The sequence below is a fragment of the Camelus bactrianus genome, chromosome 19, assembly GCF_048773025.1.
Source record: "Camelus bactrianus isolate YW-2024 breed Bactrian camel chromosome 19, ASM4877302v1, whole genome shotgun sequence".
Classification (NCBI taxonomy): domain Eukaryota; kingdom Metazoa; phylum Chordata; class Mammalia; order Artiodactyla; family Camelidae; genus Camelus; species Camelus bactrianus.
This window is the reverse complement of record NC_133557.1, coordinates 37,021,194-37,039,304: the sequence shown is the minus strand read 5'-3', so window position 1 is coordinate 37,039,304 and position 18,111 is coordinate 37,021,194. Positions and strand designations below refer to the sequence as shown.

The 18,111-nt window shown below is 53.1% G+C and overlaps 1 protein-coding gene across 2 annotated transcripts in view; it reads left to right on the top strand.

Annotated features, from left to right (window-relative positions):
• Window positions 1-18,111, top strand: part of SLC24A3 (solute carrier family 24 member 3) — a 428,781-nt gene that overhangs the window by 60,279 nt on the left and 350,391 nt on the right. For both annotated transcript variants that reach the window (XM_074347814.1, XM_074347815.1), the window contains exon 2: window positions 3,089-3,217. In XM_074347814.1, coding sequence (XP_074203915.1) covers window positions 3,089-3,217 — 129 coding nt within the window. The remainder of the gene's footprint in view (window positions 1-3,088; window positions 3,218-18,111) is intronic.

The following is an 18,111-nucleotide window of genomic DNA, read 5'->3' as shown; positions in this document are numbered from 1 at the left end:
CTCTGTGTCTGTGCACCAGTGGTCAGCGGTCACACATATTTTTGCTGAGATAAACGTTTGTAGGTTTTGGAATCCAGAGGTGCTGCCTTCATGGTCTCTAACTCCTGAGGACGCTGAGTCGTTATGTTAAAAAAAAATCCTCTAATTTTCTGCTACAATAGTTGGCTTTCTTTTTATATCTCTTAATTGGTATCAGCTTTCCTCTCAGAATTACAAAACCATGGAAACTTGGCCTAAGAAAGAACTTTGGAAGTCACTGGATGGGGCACTCCTGCTTCTTCGTAAATCTTTGGAATTTTCCTGAATGTTAGGATTGCAGTGCCACAGAACACTTTCCTTTGACCCAAATCATGAGAACAGCAGAATAGCCAGTCTGTTGGTCTCATGTAGGCTGGAAAATGCCGCTGGTGTGCTGCCCACATCACTTTGTTCTGACCTCTTCAGAGCACACTGGCACCGTCCAACTTCTAGCACCTGTGTCTCACTGTCTAAAGCCTTTTTCTGGGTACCAGACCCCCCCTTAGACACCCAAGTGGCAGATTGGAAGTGCCAGGGGATTAATGCCCCCTGGGAACAGCCTTCATTCAACCATTGGCAGGCCAGGAGCAGGTGGATAAATACCCAAGCTCCCTCACCCCTTGGGTGTCTGAGTTGCATGTCTACACTTGCCCCCACAGCTTTCCAGAGGGGTCAAGCTCTAGTTTCCTCATTTTAGCAACTGACTTGAAAACGCACCTCCGTTGGCTGGCTCCTCTGCCCTGTCCCATTTCCCTGTTCCCCCACGGGTGCTTCCCCCTCCCCCCCAATGTAAACCTCCTGTGCTCAAATCCTTGTCCTCAGGGGATGCTTCTGGCGGAAACAGCCTGAGACAAACGGGATGTCATTCTGCACGCTTTTAGATCCTTTATGATAATATGGTCTCCTAGTCACATTATAGGTCTGCGTGTTGAATTTTAAGGCCACCGACCTTATTCTTTGTGAGTTTTTGCAAGTGTTTTCCTCTGCTTGTCACCATTCTTACTCCTAAGAATTAGCCATTCAGGTGAACCACACTATACAAACGCCTTGCTTTAGTCTCGAAATATCTTTGGTATTATCCTCATAATTACAGTTAAACTGATAAACACGACTACCTTGTAGGTTTTTGTATTTCAGAGTCTTAAGTTATTGTTTCTTCTAGTTAGGCTCCACATTATACACTTTTTTTTGAGACTAAACCTAGGGGCTGTCCTGGCTAATGTGTGAAAGTTGTAATCAGCTACTTGATAACTTTACCTTGGGAGCAGGTTCCACTTGGGGAAGACCTCAGTGCAGGAGCTGCTGATGTCACACGTGTCCTGTTGGCTCACCTGGGATGCCTACAAACACTGTGATTTCCAGAAACTTCCCTAGTCTTTCTTTGTCCATCCACAAAGTGGGAATAGTCATTTTGACACGTACGTACTGAGAACCTACTCTGAGCCAGCAGTGGTTAGGTATTGGAAAGACAGCAGTGGACAAAGTAGACAATGTCCAGGCTCCCTCTTTCTTTCCTGAGCAGTGTCACAAGGTTCGAATTGCATGATGAAAGTGACATCGTTTGGGAAACTAAGATCACCATGGAAATGAAGGACCGGGTCTGGAGATATTCAGCTCTTCATGGACCGTTTCAAAACACTGTGTTGAAGTGACTGGGTGGGGCGCGCCCTCTGGCCTTTGGTGAAGGCCGCTGGGCTCACGAATTGGACCCTTGTCTTGTCCTTAGAGCCATTTTGTGACCACAGCAACTCTGGACACTCGAGAGTTAGCCAAAGCTTCATGTCACATCTTTCTTGAGTTCCAAGCTACTGGAAAGATCCATCTTTGCTCCCTGTTTCCCCCTCCCAGTGGCTCAGATGTCCTGCTCTGTTGTTTCTTTGCTTTTGTATCATGTGATTTGTCCACAGTGCTCAAGGCCATTGGCCACTCTTTCCGTTTTGAAATTCCCTTTCTGTTTACCTTCTCTGGCTCTTTTTCTGCCTTTCACAACCCTTTGCCGAATTCTTTTACTCTGCTTGCTCTCTGAAGAAGTGTTGGGTTTCCCATGATTTCTTCTTCCATTCCTTTCTCCTTCGGAAACCCCATCCCTCCATGTCTTCTACTCTCCGCTGTCTGCTTCTGATTCTCCTGGTGTTCCCTGTAGCTTCGCTGTCTGCACTGAGGTGTCTCCACTGCATTCACACAGGCAGCACACCTCCCTTTCCACGGTCACGGACACTTCAGACTCAACATGTCCGAAGCAGAAGGCACCACGTCCTCCATCTCTGCCCCTTCTCCCGGCGCTTCCATCCCTACCATCACTTCAACCAGAGCCCTCCGCACTGTTACAGTCCTTGTCACGCATTTAGTGATCTGCTTTTTCCTCATTCTTAGCTTGGACAGCTCCCAAGCAGCAGCTCCTGAGCAGCAGGTCCTGAGCAGGTGTTCAGTGACAGGTGGTTTATTTGGGAGGTGGTTCCAGGCAGTACTGGTAGGGGATCAGCTGCTGCTGGGCTGGAGTCAGTTATACCAACTTAGTGGACCTGCCTGTGTCCATCTCTTCCCAAATCCGTGTTCAGTGAGGTCACATTGGTAGCTTGAGATTGGACATGATGGAAATATTTCCACCATGGATAATGGCCAATGGCTACAAACTAGGACTTTTTCCCCTGGAGAGTTGGTTGTTAAACATTTCTCAGCATGTTCTTGGGAGCAGGGGATTAAGACGGGGAAGGACAGGGGCCAATAAAGTGTGTTTTAGCAGGAGAGTCACCCTGTAGACAAGTGGGGTGTAATCCCAGTGGAGAAAGCTGGAATCCAGCTCAGAGTCACCCCGCTGGAGGGAGAGGAGTTTACACCCCACTTCCTGCCCATCCTTGGCTGAGGGCTGCCGCTGTGGGGCCCAGGAGGACCCAGCAGCCAGGGGACGTCCTCAGGAGTTAGAGGTGGGCTAGTGAATGGAAGCGGCAAGAGGTTTAGGGGGTGTCAGCAGGGCTGGGCACGTGACGGCGGTGAAGGCCCTGGCCCCCCAGTGCTGGGAAGGGCTAACTCAGCTGTTACTGACGTGCAGCTGTCATCTCTTTCTCCCCAGACCTCGACTTCATGGACCTCATAGGGCAGGACAGACAGTGGACGGTGGGCAGGAAGTTACTGCAGGTGAACGACACGCTGACTTCGGAAGATGCTGGGCTGCGGAGCAGCAAGAATTGCACTGAACCAGGTAAGAAGACGGCAGCACGGGGGGCGGGGCTTCGCGCCGGGGGCGGGGCCGCCGTTCTGTCTGTAGTAGAGGAGGAGGAGCTGAATGCTGTGTCTTTTGAGTTCTAATCCAGAGGGAACATATAGGGGCAGGTGTCTCAGAAATGCCAGGGCCAACTCCCAGGGGGCGATTCGGGTGTGTTTCCACCTCTGCGTTCTTTTCCTAAGGCGGCTGGGGAAAAGGTAAGTCAAAATACCAGATGTGGACACTGGTGCCATCGAGTGGGAAACGGTCTGGAGAGGTGGGTGGGGATGTTCTGCAGCCGCCTTTGCTCTGGTGCCTGGAATCCTCTCTCGGTGGTTTTGAACTGGGAGCCTTCTTTCTGTCACAGGAAAGGCACAGGCGTTGGACCAGATCCTCACCTGCGATGCTGGTCTTCTAGGGAGAAGCGAATATTTATTTATCAGCTGTTGTATCTGATATCTATTACGCCTTTCCTCAGAACAGTTTATCTATAATGTTACTGAACTTAGAGGGAGAACTAACAAGGGGACGAAGAGAGCTTGGAATGATCAGATTTCAAGCTCAACCAAATCCCAGGAAATGCCAAGACCCTGTGGACTGGTGAGGACCTGCTAGCTTAGACCAGGTGTCCGCATAGCAGACTTGTCCCCGGAATGGCCAGACAGTAAATATTTTAGGCTTTTCAGATCCTATGCTGTGTCTATAGTATATTTAAAAATATTTTTTTATAATCCTTTAAATATTTAAAAACCATTCTTAGCGCACAAAGACAGGGTGTGAGATTGACCAGGCCTGTGGCCACGTTGTCAACCATGATGTGGAGTTCTCAGATCTCGGGGGCCTGCCTTCCTGGCCTGGTGGGGTCTTGGGCCTCACATGTGCCCCATTTAAGGGCTAGGGAGTTCAACCACACCAGGATGCCACATCCAGTGGCTGCTCTCATTCTGAGTGTCATCCTGGAAGGACATACACCATCTTCACTGCAGCCCAAAGAACCTTAGAGCTCAGAGTACAGGGGGTGAAGTCATGTGTCTGCTCTTTTTGAAGGATGGTGGAGAGAGGTTCCCTTTCCCACAGCTGGAAAGGATTAAACAGAGGCTACCCTCCTCCCAAAAAGAAACCAACCTACAGCCCTACCTAATTTGCATTCCTTACGCTAGAGGATTCAAGGCTTCCTGTGGCTGTTATTGAATGCTCTGAAGGAACACTCTTGAATGTTAGTGAAGCACATGGCAGCTACGTGAGCTTGGAGTGGAAGTGGGCACGAAGGTTTCCCACTGTGTGGACGGAACCCCATGTACTCTGAGTGATGGGCATGGGTCAAGGGCGGGCTGAATGGGCATGGCAGGGGTGGTGTGGGTCATCGCTGTGCCAAGAACCCGGTGTGCCGATCTGGTCTGATAAGATTTTTCAATATCTTTCTACAACGAGTAAGCGGATGGTGACTGGGATGTCAGGAGACAGGAGAACCAGTAGCAAGGAGCCTAGTCACTGCCTTGGGTGGCAGAGAAAGGAGTCAGACCCGAGACAGTGCCCACCTCCAGGATGCTGGGTCCGGCCACGCGCAGGGCCAGTGGTGATGCAGAGCTTCTGTTCCCTGTAGTTTGGGACTGTGTTTTGGAGGGGGTGGTGCAGTCTCTCTGTGAGTGGCATTGCTCACTGTATCAAGAAATGCCTTTCTCAGAGTGACAGGTGTGAAAGAATAAAGCACATTAAAAGTTGTTGCAAGAGAGGAATGACTGAGTTCACAAGTAGAACAGAAGATGTCCAGGTTTTTAACGGAATCTCAAGCCCAGAGCCTGCTGGTGTTGGCAGGGCGGGCCCAGGGAGGGGAGGAGAGGAAGGCTCCAGGAGGAGCAGACAAGAGCTCTTCTCGCAGAGCGGGTCTGGGAAGAGCAGGGACGCAGGAGGGGCCGTCTTGATCTCCTCGTTGGTGGACTGCGGGCTCCAGGCTTGATTTCTGGGGCCCTTGACTCCAGACCAGTCCTACAGGGAAGAGGGTTGTGCTTGAAGCGAGATCCCAGCATGCCAGGGGCCTGCCCAGAGCCTCCGTCCTGCATGAAGCCTGCTGTGGCCATTCTGTTTTCTGAATGTTTTTGGTATAAAATGGACATTCAGTGGCCACTTAAATTTAAATTAATTTAAATTCCATAGAGTTAAAAAACTCAGATCCTCAGTTGCCCTAGACACACATCAAATGCCCAACTGTGGCAGGTGGTTCGTGGCTGCCATACTGGGCGGTACGGGTCACAGATGTTTCCATCATCACAGAAAGGCCTGTTGGACAGGCTGGTCGAGAACTCCCATCTGTCTTTGGACACATCTCTCGTCCTCCCAGCTCGGCTGTGAGCATCGCAGAGATACAGAGTGGAGTGTAAATCCAAGAGCCCCATCTCTCACCTGGGTCTTTGGGCCACGCTCACCAGAGTTGGAATCCCAGCTCAGAAGCTGTGGGGAAAATGCCTCAGGTTCTCTAAGCCGCTGTGTGCTTCTCTGTGAAACTGAGATAACCTTTCTGACCTTTCACAACGGCTGTGAGGGTTGTTGGTGATGTAATCAGGCATGCCCCGCCAGGTGGCAGATGGTGGGTCCACAGTAGGACCTCACCCATGAATTCCCCACTGTCTGCTGGGGGCACCCGTCCCTCCATCCCTGGTGGGTCGCTGTGTTCCCCAGCCCCTCCCCTCATGAATGGGCAGATGCGGCCCGTCTGGTTCAGTCAACAGGCCACTTCCTCGGGCGGCCCAGGTCCGAGCAGGTGGCCGGCTGGGCAGAGAGGCTCGCGCATCGACGTCTCACACAGATCAGCGCTGAAGACCTCGCCGTGGTGCTGAGCGGGGGGCCTCTGACCAGTCGTGTGTTTCTCCAAGAACGTGGTCAAAACGCTGCCGCCAAGCATGTGACCCCCGCTGCCTCGGTGCCCTTTCCAGAAAGCTGTCGGGGGTCTGCTTCTCAGGCCAAACGGAATGGATGCTTCATGAGAAAAGGTGGGAGCCAGAGCCCTCAGAAGGTCCTGGTTTAGAATTAAAGTGGAATGTACCTGTCTTCTCTGCCTGGAACGTTCCGTGGGGTGAGGGGGCTGCACTGGCCTGAGCCGGGCCCCCGCAACAGGACGTTGGCAGCTTCCGGGCGAGGTCGGAGCGGCCGGGGCGCGGCGGGTCGCGCTCGTGCTGGCTCGGGGTGGGGCTCTGCTCCCGGGAGTCTTCCGTGCAGGCCCAGGAGGTGAGCCGCGGGCCTGCGGGACTGGCCTCCTTCCCGTCGGTGAGGCGTCCTGCTCACGAGGGTGGCGGCAGGGTTCCCTCTGTGCTCTGGGGGCTGCTCGTCTCAGGGCCTGCGTGGGCCATGGCCTGTGAGTGATGCTGTCAGGGTCACAGGCAGGAGTGAGTCTGGCTCTTGTCCTAAAGAATGCCTCGTGCTACTTGTGACGTCACAGGGCTTCTCAGACTGTGTCCTCAGAACCCCTGGCTCTGGCCGCCGTTAGAGTAAGGCCAGTAGGTGTGGAGCCTGGGGATGGCGTGAGCTCCATTCTGGTTGTGTCTCTGATCGGGGGTGCGGCTGCTTGGCTTCTCCATTTCCTCACCTGTGAAACAGACCTGGAACTCAGCTGTCCCTCTGTCCCTCCCACTGCACACGTGCGATCATTCTAAGCAGTGTTAGGAACAGGGGTTCACAGAATCTTCCACCCCAAGACTCCCAGCTCCACTTCCCGGCAGAATTCCTTGTCATACCTCAACCTCCCTTTTACTCCCTGCCCCCATGCATTTTCCTCTCCTCCTCCACCCCGTCCTCCCCTCCTCCATCTTCCTCCCCGCAGCCTCTCTTTGAAGATCTGGAGCCCGGAGCGTCCATTGCCTGGGGAAGGACCCAGATGCAGGATGCCTGTTACAAGGTGGCAGGGCTGTCTCGGTGAGCATGCAGCCTGGAGATGGTGCGCTCTTCACGTGACCGCTGCCACTTTAAAGCCATGTTGGATTTGGGGGGGATTTTTTTTAATGGTATTCTTCCTTGGTCCCTCAAAGACACAATTTTGGTGAAAATTTGTAATTTTTTCCTCTTGATCTGTGTGAAAAAGGTTGAGCTTCGGGCTCTCATTTTTCTGCAATTGTCCCACCCTCCGTGAACGTTTAAGGTTGTTTTCTTAGCCTGACACTGCTGATTTCATCTGGAGCTGGAAATCCGGTCTTTTGGCAAATAACACTTGCAAGTGTTTACTCAGATGACCTATTAAGAGAAATTTAACATTGAATAAATTTGATCCACGGAAAATTAAGTTAGCTAAATGTAATACTGAGGGTGGTTGACAACTAGCAGAAATGAATTCTTTGTAATATTTATTTGTACACTTGGCAGAATTTTGTTTAGACACTTCGCAGGCTGTCTCAAGGGGAAAAAAAAGAAAAAAACATCTATCATCTTGGTTTTTAGTTCTTTGATGGTTTAAGGAAATGAGCTTTTCCTCAGAGTGCGCCTTTCAAATAAACTTTGGAAGAAGGAAGCTGTTTAAAGTGATAACCTTTGACGTGGGCTTTGCTCTGAGATCACTGCATTTTCTTCTGATAAAGGGCTCAGCTCCCTCCCGCTGCCCGGCTTGTGGGGTCTGAGGCCTCTGGGGATGGGGAAGCCACCCTGAGCCTGAGCTGCAGGACAGAGGAGAGGCTGGTGGGCACTGACCCCGTGGGACTGAGCCGGAGTGCTTCCTGCATGAGGTGTCTTTACTGGAATGGCCAGAAACGACATTATCTAAGAGTCAAATGTGAGCTGTCACGGAGAAGGGAAGTCAGAGGTCTGGACGAGAGAAGTGATGAACGAGAGTAAGTCTACGGCGGGTGGGTATAGCTCAGGGCTAGGGTGCATGCTTAGCATGCATGCAGTCCCAGGTTCAATCCCCAGTGCCAACAGTAAAAAAAAAAAAAAAAAAGAAAAAAAGTCACCTCCCGGCGTGAGTGCAAGGTTGAGTGTGGACCGTGAACAGGAACTGGGGGCCAGCAGGCTCAGACTGGCAGGCAAGGGTAGACTGGTTCCAGGTGCAGGTCATGAATAAAAGGGGTATCGGGGGCCTACTGTTTCTGAGTTCGACCAGTAACATCGGAGTCAGCTGGTTTACCATCACGGGGCTGGGCGTGACCAAGCTGCAAAGCATGGACAGTCTGAATCTCTCACGTCTCACATGAAAAAAATGAGATCCAAAGGGCATGAATGCCCTGCCCCAAGTCACAGGGCTTGTCAGAAGCAGAGCAGAGCAGAGCCCCCAGCTGCCACACATGGATACTCAATGCGTATCGATAATTCTATGGAAAATCTGACGTTTCCATGATCGAGAGGAACGCTGTCCTGTAGAGGTTTAATGCGAGCTACAGGTGTAATTTGTAAATTCCTAGTAGCTGCCTTCAAAACTTGAGAAACAGGTGAAGTTAATTTTAGTACTGTGTTTTATTTCACCAAATATATTAGAAATGACAGATTTCAGATCAGTGTTTTATCCCTGAATTTGAACCTAGGAAGCAACTAAGGTTTTGTTTTTTTAAAAAAGTCTTAAAATGTACACTTTCTAGAACTAGCTCACATAACTTTCTCTAACTTCTCTCTATGGTTGAAATTTTCATAATGATTCAAATGGTAGCTGTTGACATTCTTAAGTGACCAGGTTAGAAACTCACTGTGATCTGCTCTTCAATTTGCATCAGATTCTTTGTCTTAGGGTCAGAGCAGCCGCTGTGACAGGCAAGTCCTTCAGCTTTGGGGGTTTAACTCAGGAGCTTCTTTTTCATGTGAAGGTCTGGTCTGCAGGTGGTCCATGGACTCTGGAGTCTCCCATCTGGAGGCTTCCCTGTCCCCAGGCTTGGTTTCCAAGGTCACTGTGCTTCTCTGGTTTGAGGGGAGAGAGAGGAGGGTTGAGCCTTGCTGAGTTTTCTGGACCAGACCCTCACTCCTGCTTGTGCTCCGTGTGGCCCAGTCACTTGACCATTTCTAAATGCAAGGGGTGCTGGGACATGGATGTTAGCTCAGGGCCCTGGAAGAAGAGAAAGCAGGGTTTCCCCCAAACTTGTTTCTTACTGAAAAACCAAACATCTCAGCTTTCCTTTATGCTGCTCTTATTTCAAAAGCAGCAGACTCTCTCTATAGAAAAATAAAAACCAAAACTTGTGTCTTCTGAGACTGGCTTAGGGTCTTCCCGATTCGCACCTGGTCAGGTGACACCATTTGATTCTCTTTTCACCTTGAGAGGATCACAGGTGAGGTGGACATCGTCCCAGTTGTGTCTGTTTGCCAATTGCATCTTTTCTTTGCAAGTGAAGGAGCGTAGGACAAGTAATGACTGTCTGGACACATGAGGTCATTGGCGATGACGTGGAAAGAGCTTGGGTTCCAGAGTAGATCTGAATCTCAGTCCCATCGCTCTCGACCTCTGTGATGTCGGGCGAGCCCCTTGAACTCTGTGAACTCCATTTCCACCGTAAAAGGCAGATGAAGATGCCCGCTTTGCAGAGTTGCGGTAGTCATGAAGCGAAGTGAGCTCCGTGAAACCGCGAAACCTCAGTCAGTCAGTGCTTAATGAATCGTGGCTGCGTTCCCTTTGTCACCACAGAGATCACGGAGGCTGCACTGATGCGGGACTTTACCACTCGGGGGCCCATTAGGACACTGCGAGGCCATGGAGATCATTTTAAGGATGGATGGATAGGCTATTTGGTGCAGTTCAGCAGCAACACTGCATCCTTACAGCTGCGCAAAGGAGACACATCGAGGGATGAAGTGGGAGCCTTCCGACCGATGCCGTTTTCTGGCCTTAGAGGTCTCTGTGCAGACAAACAGGATGACGAGCGGGTGCAGGATTTTCTGCTTCGTGGTAATGAAGAGTTTAAAAGTCTCAGGCTCCAGGAGGAAGGGCCAGATGGTGTTCATTTCTTCCAGCTTTGACGTCCCTTTAGGACTTCTTTTTTTATGGAGGTATTCTTCTAAACCCTCTTCTTTCAAAGCAGCCCAGGCAGGCTAACCCAGTGAACGGTGCCTGGAATCTTCCTGAAACGTGGGTAAAGATGGTGAGGCTTTTGTGGGTCTGCCTATTTGCAGAAAAACTCTAGACTTCTCAGAGTGTTTTCACATCCATTAGCTCATCAGAACACCCTTGGTACTGGGAACAAAAAAACCCTGAAGTTCGAGAATAGTAGTGGTCTTGGTAAGTTAGACCGAGACCAAGGCACGTTGAGTTAAAGAATTGATAATTCACAGTCAGAAATGTGGAAAGAAGCTTAGGATAATTGATGCCAAAGCGTTTTCCTCCAGGCCAGGGCTCAGCACACCGTGGCCCTCGGCCACAGCTGGCCTGCCCACTCTTCTTGTAAATGAAGCTTTATGCGGACACAGCTGCGCACGTGCACACGTGGCTGCTTTTGCTCGAAAAAAGGCAGCATCGGTGCCTGCAAAGCCTGAGCGTTTACTCAGTGGTCCTCACAGGACAGAGGGTGACGCCTGTGTGTGACTGGCTGCTGGCGCCGCATGGGGACAGTGTCCCCGAGCTGGTCTTGCAGGCATCCCCATAGTAGTGAGCCGGGAGCCCGTGGGCAATGGAATGGGGGGGTCTGCGAACCCCGCCATGGGGTGGACTCAGGTCCCGGCTGCTTCCTGGCCCCCCTGCACCCTGTGACACTGATGGCTACTTCTTCCTGTGTCCAAGGGGCGGACGTGGCCCTGGGCGTGTCTCTGGCCCCGTGGGCTTCGTTCCTGCCTGGTCCCGGCTCCTCAGCTGTTTCTGGAGCAGCATCATGCCTGCGGTGCCCCGGGGACTCTTTACTTGAATCACGCATTCAGGGTTTGTCTTATTCCACAGGTAACCTCATCTCACCGATGATGCCAGGACTGAGGTCCAGGGGCATGAACGGGCATCTCTGGGGTCCACCTCTGGTTTGCAGTAGAGCGAGGACCAGCACTTGCATTTCTTAACTCTTCTGGCCTCTGGCCACAAGGCTGGGCTGTGTCCCCCCACCTCGCTGGTGTGTGGAGACAGCCTTAAGTCACGTCTGCACTTCGGGGTCCCCAGGAGAGACCCGCTCTGCCCTCATCTAGGTGCTCTCAGTTGCCCCAGGGCTGCGGTTCTCCAAGTGGGACCTACCAGCCAGCAGCCCCGGGAGCTCGTCAGGACTGCCCGTTCCTGGGCCCCACCCAAGGTCTGCCCGTCAGAAGCTCTGGGAAGGGGGCCCAATCATCTGGGTTTCTTGGGCTCCCAGGGGCTTGTTGAGTGCACCCTGGTGCGAGGAACCCTGGGGAGACTTTTCAGCCCAGGCCCCACCCCAGGCCAGGACAGCCAGGGCCTCTGGGCCTGCGAACCAGACCTCAGTGGTTGGAAAGCCCCCCAGGGGATGCCAGGGTGCAGCCCAGGCTGAGACCCCGGCCTGAGACCACCTCCATGCCCTGGCCAGCTCTGGCCAGCTGGCCCTGGGAGGGTGGCTGAGGGGCGGGTAGCTGAGTCTGCAAGCCAGGGAGCGCTCACCTCGGCCTGCCCTTCGGTAAACAGACCAACGAACAAACAGAGGAAGGACGTCAGTCACTTTTTCTTTTTCAAGTTTAGGTGTTCAGGCAGCCCCTGGATACGGTTTTTAATGAGGGTCAGGAGAAATCCTGGAGTTTGGGACTCAGTCGGGAATGGCTTCCTGGATCCTTTGGCTGCAAGCCGTTCAGTGGCGGCAGGACAGTACGTTTCATTTCCCACGTGCACCTGTCACTGTGTAGGCTTCAGACTGCTTTGTGGCTTTTGAAAACACTTTTTATCATGAACTACTTTTGATAATGAGAAAATCCGTTGGATAAGACGGTGCTTATCATTGAACTAACCCCGGAACTAAAATAGGACATTTTGTTTGATTTGCTTCAGATTTCATTTGAGAGATAAAACATTGCAAACATTTGAAGCTGGTGTCGCTCATACCCACCCAGCCGTTCGCTCTCTCGAAGGTAATCCTGGCCTCACTTCGGTATGGTCCTCTCCTTCTTGGTCTGGACGAGGTGGGCGCCCCAGCCACTCAGCAGCGTTCGTGCACCACACGGACTGTCACCCATTTTGAGAACCCTTCTCAGGGGTCCCTGGGTTTTCTAAGATTTCTCCCCGGAGGAGCACCAGGATGGAGTTTCTCTTGGCTGTATTTTAAAGTGTGTGTCTGTGAGAGTCGGGAGGGAACGTCTCTGACTCGTCCTGTAAGTGGATCTGACCTGCCTCCCTGACCCCGTTGGTTGCCCGGTGCGCCTCCCTGACTCCCTCCCTCCTTGGAAGCCGGGGCAGAGCTGTGGGCCTGCGGGCAGAGCCTTGGGGTGCTGACGGCCTCTCCCCATGGCCCTCATATCCCGCCCTGGGCAGTCTCAGGCCTGGGGTCATCTCTGGGAGCTTTGGGGTGTAGGAGGAGGCCTGGGAAGGGCCTGGCCCCTCTCCCCAGAGGCTCACAGAAGCCTGCCAGGCCTCAGACTGTTTAAACAGGCTCCCAGTGTGGCCGAGGGCTGTGGGGAGGCCATGTCTGAGTTAACCCTCTGCGTGTGGTTCTCGCCGACCACACACTTGGGCATCAGACGCCAGGCCTATTGCTTCCTCCCCCTGGGGGCTCCCCAAGACCAATGGGCCAACAGCCTCCCTCCAGTTTGCATCCCCTGGGACTGGCCTGGGATGAAGGTTCCCGTTCCACCTTGGAGAGTGAGGTTAAGTAAGTGCACGTCTGGGCGATCACACTGGCACTTCCGAGCTTCCTGATATAGCATCAAACCATTCGTTTGGCTGAAATTTCTATAATAGAACAATAAAATCCCTGAATTAAAGATTAGCAGCCTTTTTTAGAAGCTGACTCAGAACAAAATGGACGTGAGCCCAGCCCAGCGGCTTGTGCATCCCGGCCAAGGCTGAGTGCACAGGGCCAGCCCGGGCTCCCCAGCCCTGAGCCCGCAGTGGGCTCGCAGGGCTCACGCCGTTGGAACTGGAGATGCTGGGCTAGGGAGGGGAGGAGACCAGGCTGTAGACCAGTGGGTCAGGTCCCGCTGGAAGGAGCGTGCGTGGGGCTGGGGTCCAGGGGCTCAGGCTGGACTGGTTACCCCCGTCGCTACCTAGGCACTGGGAGTACCTGCCTTGCCTCAGAGTCACTGAGAGAAACAGAAGGTAAGGGACACACACGTTTTACAGCAGTAAAATACTTCTGGGTGGCACTGGGGATGCGACCCAGGGTCCCACAGACCTGGAGAGGAGTCCTGCTCTGACGCCCACGGGCTCTGGGCCCTGGACCAGTCATTGAACCTCTCCCAGCCTTGGTTTCCTCCCCTGTGAAATGGGGCTGATTCATGGCACAGAGAGGGCTGCCGGAAGAGCCCCTGGGATCAGGCATGGAAAGCACTTAGCACACAGCAGGTGCTCAGCTGTGAGGACACCCGCCGCGCACGCAGGGCTGTCACACACACAGCCCCAGGTGGCCGTGACCGGGAGACTGGTTACTGTTCATGCACCGATGAGGGCATGGGGACTTCTGCTGTGGGCAGAGAGTAAAATCCGTCTCACGTGTACTAATGTTACAACACCTGGGTGGCACGTGGGAGAGGCTTCATTTTCGAAGTATGTGCGAGCGGCCTGTCAGTGTCGGCCTGCACCTCCCAGCGGCGCTCCCTCAGGGCCTGGGACTCCCGTTGCGCTGCAGTCTTGTTGACTGCCCTGGCAAAGTCCGGGGGAAAATCAGCGATAATGGGGACCTTGGTCTTAAGCCTGAGTATGCCAGCTTGGGTGTCCAGGATGGATACCAGCGGATGGAGGATGAGGAGAAGGGCCGTGAGAAGGTGGGGAAGCTGGACTTGATCTGTGCCCAGTTCTCGCCTCTCTCCCCACGGTGAGTCAGCTCATCCAGGGGGAGGTGCTCCGTGTGCCCTGGGCAGCCGTCTCTCCAGATTCCAGAAACAGAAAGTTTCCCCACTGCCTGCACCCCCTTAACCGCAAATACTAGACCAATTTATTAAATTAAATTATAATTTAATACTGAATTTAAAGGAAGGAAAGTTGTAACAGCAGGACCCGGCCCTCTGCCAGGTGTTTTTATCACTGACCCTAGTTTCATGCAGAACATCGACCTCTTTGCAGGAATCATTTTGTGTTGGTGGCTCCCAGAGGATGCTTCCTTCAGTGAGGTCCAGGGCACACAGTGTGGTGCCTGGTGGCCCTGCTCCGTGGTTTCCCGGGGAACGCGGTCTCTCAGTCGCAGCCGCCATGAATCTAGAGTTACTGTCTTTTCAGTGCTGTGTCACTGTGCTTGTCACTGTGTCAACACAGTGCTATGTGTCGTTTCCTCTCTCCCCCTCCAGTCTCAAGAAGCTTGCCTTTGGGTACTTCCCCCCCGCCCCCAGCGCTGTATTATGAAGCTTTGCAAACTTGCAGAAAAGCTGGAAGACTTTTACGGTGAGCGCCCCCAGGTTCTATAAGTTCCATTTCACTCTGTCGGCCTTACCACATGTCTATCATCTGTCCCACCCTGTACCCCTCCATCAGCCCATCCTCTTTTCTTTTAGCGGATTTCAGAGTAACTTGCAGAAGTAAGGACACTCCGTCTCACATAGTTCAGCATGCGTGCCATTAACTAGAGTTTATGATTTATTTACCCCTCTTTGGGGGTAACGTTTACACACAATGACGTGTGCAGGTCTTAAGTGTGCCATCCATGAGTGCCGACAAACGTGTGCTCAGTGCCAGCTTCCATCAAGATACAGGACATCCCATTACTCCTGGACGTTCCCTCATGCCCCTTTCAGGGAATCTCCAGCTCAGCCCACCCCTACACAGCCACGCTTCTGATTTCTATCACCATAGATTAGTTTGTGCCTGTTCTGGAACCTTCTGTACATGAGTCATACACTGTGTGCTCTTTGATGTAAGGCTCCTTCAGAAGTGTGCTGCTTCTGAGATTCATCCATGTTTTTGTGTGCAGATGTATCCTTGACTGTGCACCCACACCCACACCCACACCCAAAGGGCCTTGTGCAGTTTGGTCACTTTTCTTAGATACTTATTTTAGGTCAACTTTCAAAGAGACCTTGGTAATGTCTGGCAAATCAGTAAGAGCTTCAGTTGGCCACAGAAGGTTAGTTATAGACAGGGCCAGTCACCCCTAATGTCCCCTCTCACTTCCCTCTGTAGCAGAACCATGAACTGGACTCAGGAACCTTGTGCCTGGAGGAAGGGAAGGGGAGGAAGGGGGAGGGGAGGAGGGAGGGGAGCAGGGAGGGGGAGGGGCAGGGCTATTTCCCTTGTCCTCGAAGCCTTATAACCTCTCCAGATGCATCACTGCACGTTCGGTTATTCCGTTTTAACAAGAGGTGGGAGAAGAAGACCCGTGAAGTTGTAGAGAACGGTCTGATTCATTGAGTAAACAGCCATGCGCCTTGTGCTGTGGCAGCCGCTTCCGTGGCCCGTGTGGCGTTCTTCCCCACCGGAGCTGGGCACGCTTCTCGTCACAAACACAGCATCAGAGAGGGAAAGGCATTCTGTCTCTAAGCACCTGCACTGGGAACTAGATGCCTGCTTAGGGAAGTGGGGACCTGCCCGCACTAAGGTGGGAACTCTGTGTGTGGTGGTGTTTGCGTGTGTGTGTGCGCGCGCGCGCACGCGTGTGTCTTTGGAAGGGGCCGGCTCCATGTTTTCCCAGACCAGCTCTGTCCTGGCAGACGCCTTTGTTGGTATAGATGTTCATTTGTTTCTTTGTGTTCCTTGTTTACTCGTCAGCTCATGAGTTACTTGGAGTAGGGCCTTTGAGATGCACACATGACGACACAGTGGTGGCACTCTGGGCGATCATCAGTTTCTTACTGTGACCATCAAGTATCTTGGCTCAGTTTTGGTTCCCTGAGAAGTGGATGCTGAGATGAGGGTGTGGGTGAAGGTAGCTTGCTGGGGAGATAAGCCTGGGAAACGCCTGGGAGCAGGGGAGGTGACACAGGGGAGGGCGGGCCAGGTAGCCAGTGCCTGGGATGTCATGAGCTAGTTGCCGCTGCAGGCAGTGGGCTTAATGACCTGGAAGACAGTGTGGAAGACACCTTGCTGGCGGGTTCTCCTGCCCAGGGGTGAGGGAGCTGGGGTATGGATACACCAGCTTCCATCAGTAACCGGCGGCGGGCTGTCCCCAGGGGCTGCGATGCCCAGCACATCTGGCCTGGCCCTCCCACAGGGGGAACAGCGCAAGTGTGCAGAGACCGCCCTGGGGAAGGAGGGCAGGCATGAGGAGTTGGAAGGGGGCCAGTGTGCATCTGAGAGCTAAGGAGAGGGAAGGCCAGTGGGGCAGCAACAGCGATTGCTAAACACCTCCTTCCTCCTTTCCAGCGACTCGGTTCTGTGTTGTTGAACGGTTTGGCAAGCTCGCGCTAACCCGGGAAGAGCACGCAGTGGCCCTCTGCCCTTCCTCCGTGTGTGCGTGGCTTTGTCTGGCTAGGCGAAGGCACTTGGACTCGCCCTGTTAGTCTTCACCGTATCATAATATGTTTGTACGAGCGCTGACAGCTCGCCAGGCCCTCCTGCCACAGGCAGCAGCTTGGGTGGACGGAGCAGAGGAGGCCCTTCAGGCCGGGCCCGGGAGCGGAGGGCTTTTATCAAAGCCAGGAGACATCCCTTCCTTCCTCACTCATCTGACTGGCCCTGCCTGTGCAGTCAGGGGACCACAGGGGAGCTTGGGACGTGTCAAAACTGAGAAAAGGGGAAACCACAAAACTCCTGCCTAAGCTCCTTCTGCAAGAAAATAGAGCCTTTGCTCACCACACAGGCCTCTTCCCTTTGCAGTTAAGTCAGAGTTTCTCTGCAAGGGTTGCTGGGGCCTGAGTTCTGGAACTTAAGGAAACTTAGGGACAAGACTGAATTTGTACCCTGAATTGAAATTGGGAAATTCAATGTCAGTGCACACACGTGGCCCATCCTTTACTCTGCCATATGTACTATTTTAGGAGCAGTCACTGGCTTTTCTGGCTCCAAAGTCAAAAGCCAGTGTCCCCATGTCCTCAAGGAACTGTTTCGTCCCTCACTGGGCTCCATCTGGTATGACTTGGAATCCATATTTTGCACAAAATCATCTCTCTGAGGGATGCGAGATGTTTAAAGTGGGGAACCTGTAGCCTGGTATTCAGGTCCTTTATGCTTTCATATTTCTAGAGGCCCCCCAAAGATGGGACTTCTAAAGACATATATCCAACTGAGTGATGGTCTTCAGCCCAGAGCCTGCACAACAGGAGGTAATTTCCACCTGGAATCTGAGGCGTCTTGGTCCCTCAAAGGCTGAGAAATGCTGTTCGCAGCCCCTGGGGAAGGACTGTGCCTTGTGGTGCTTTGAAACATGCCCGCAAGGGCTCTGATCCTTCTCTCAACGTGAAACGGGCGCTCATTCTCCTCCTCTTGAATATGACTGGCTTTCGTGTCTCACTTCTACCTGACGGACTGTGGCAGAAGTTCTGTGATTGCCAAGCTGGGTCCCCGTCAGGCTGTGCAGCTTCCACCCGGCTCTCTAGGGGGGCTGCCCTTGGAACCCGGCCGCCATGCTGGGAGGAAGCCAGGCGTCCCGGAAGGCCACGTGCAGGGGCCCCTTGCTGATGGCAGACAGCCAGTGTCGATGACCAGGCATGTGAATAGAGACACTGTCTAGGTGACCCCAGCCCCAGCCGCCATCAGGCTGCAGCCACATGGGACCCCGAGAACCTCCCAGCTGAGCCCAGTCACCCCAGAACTAGGAGAGACAGTAGTAAGTGGTGGCTGCTGTTTGGCCAGTTCGGCTGGTTTGTCACGTAGCCATGGTGACGGGTCCACGCACACACGCTTGGGCGATCCGCTGAAGGATTCCTGGGCCAGCAGGGCTCCCTGCTGTTCCTCACTCACTTCTTCGGTCGGCTGCAGTGACTCATTGCTC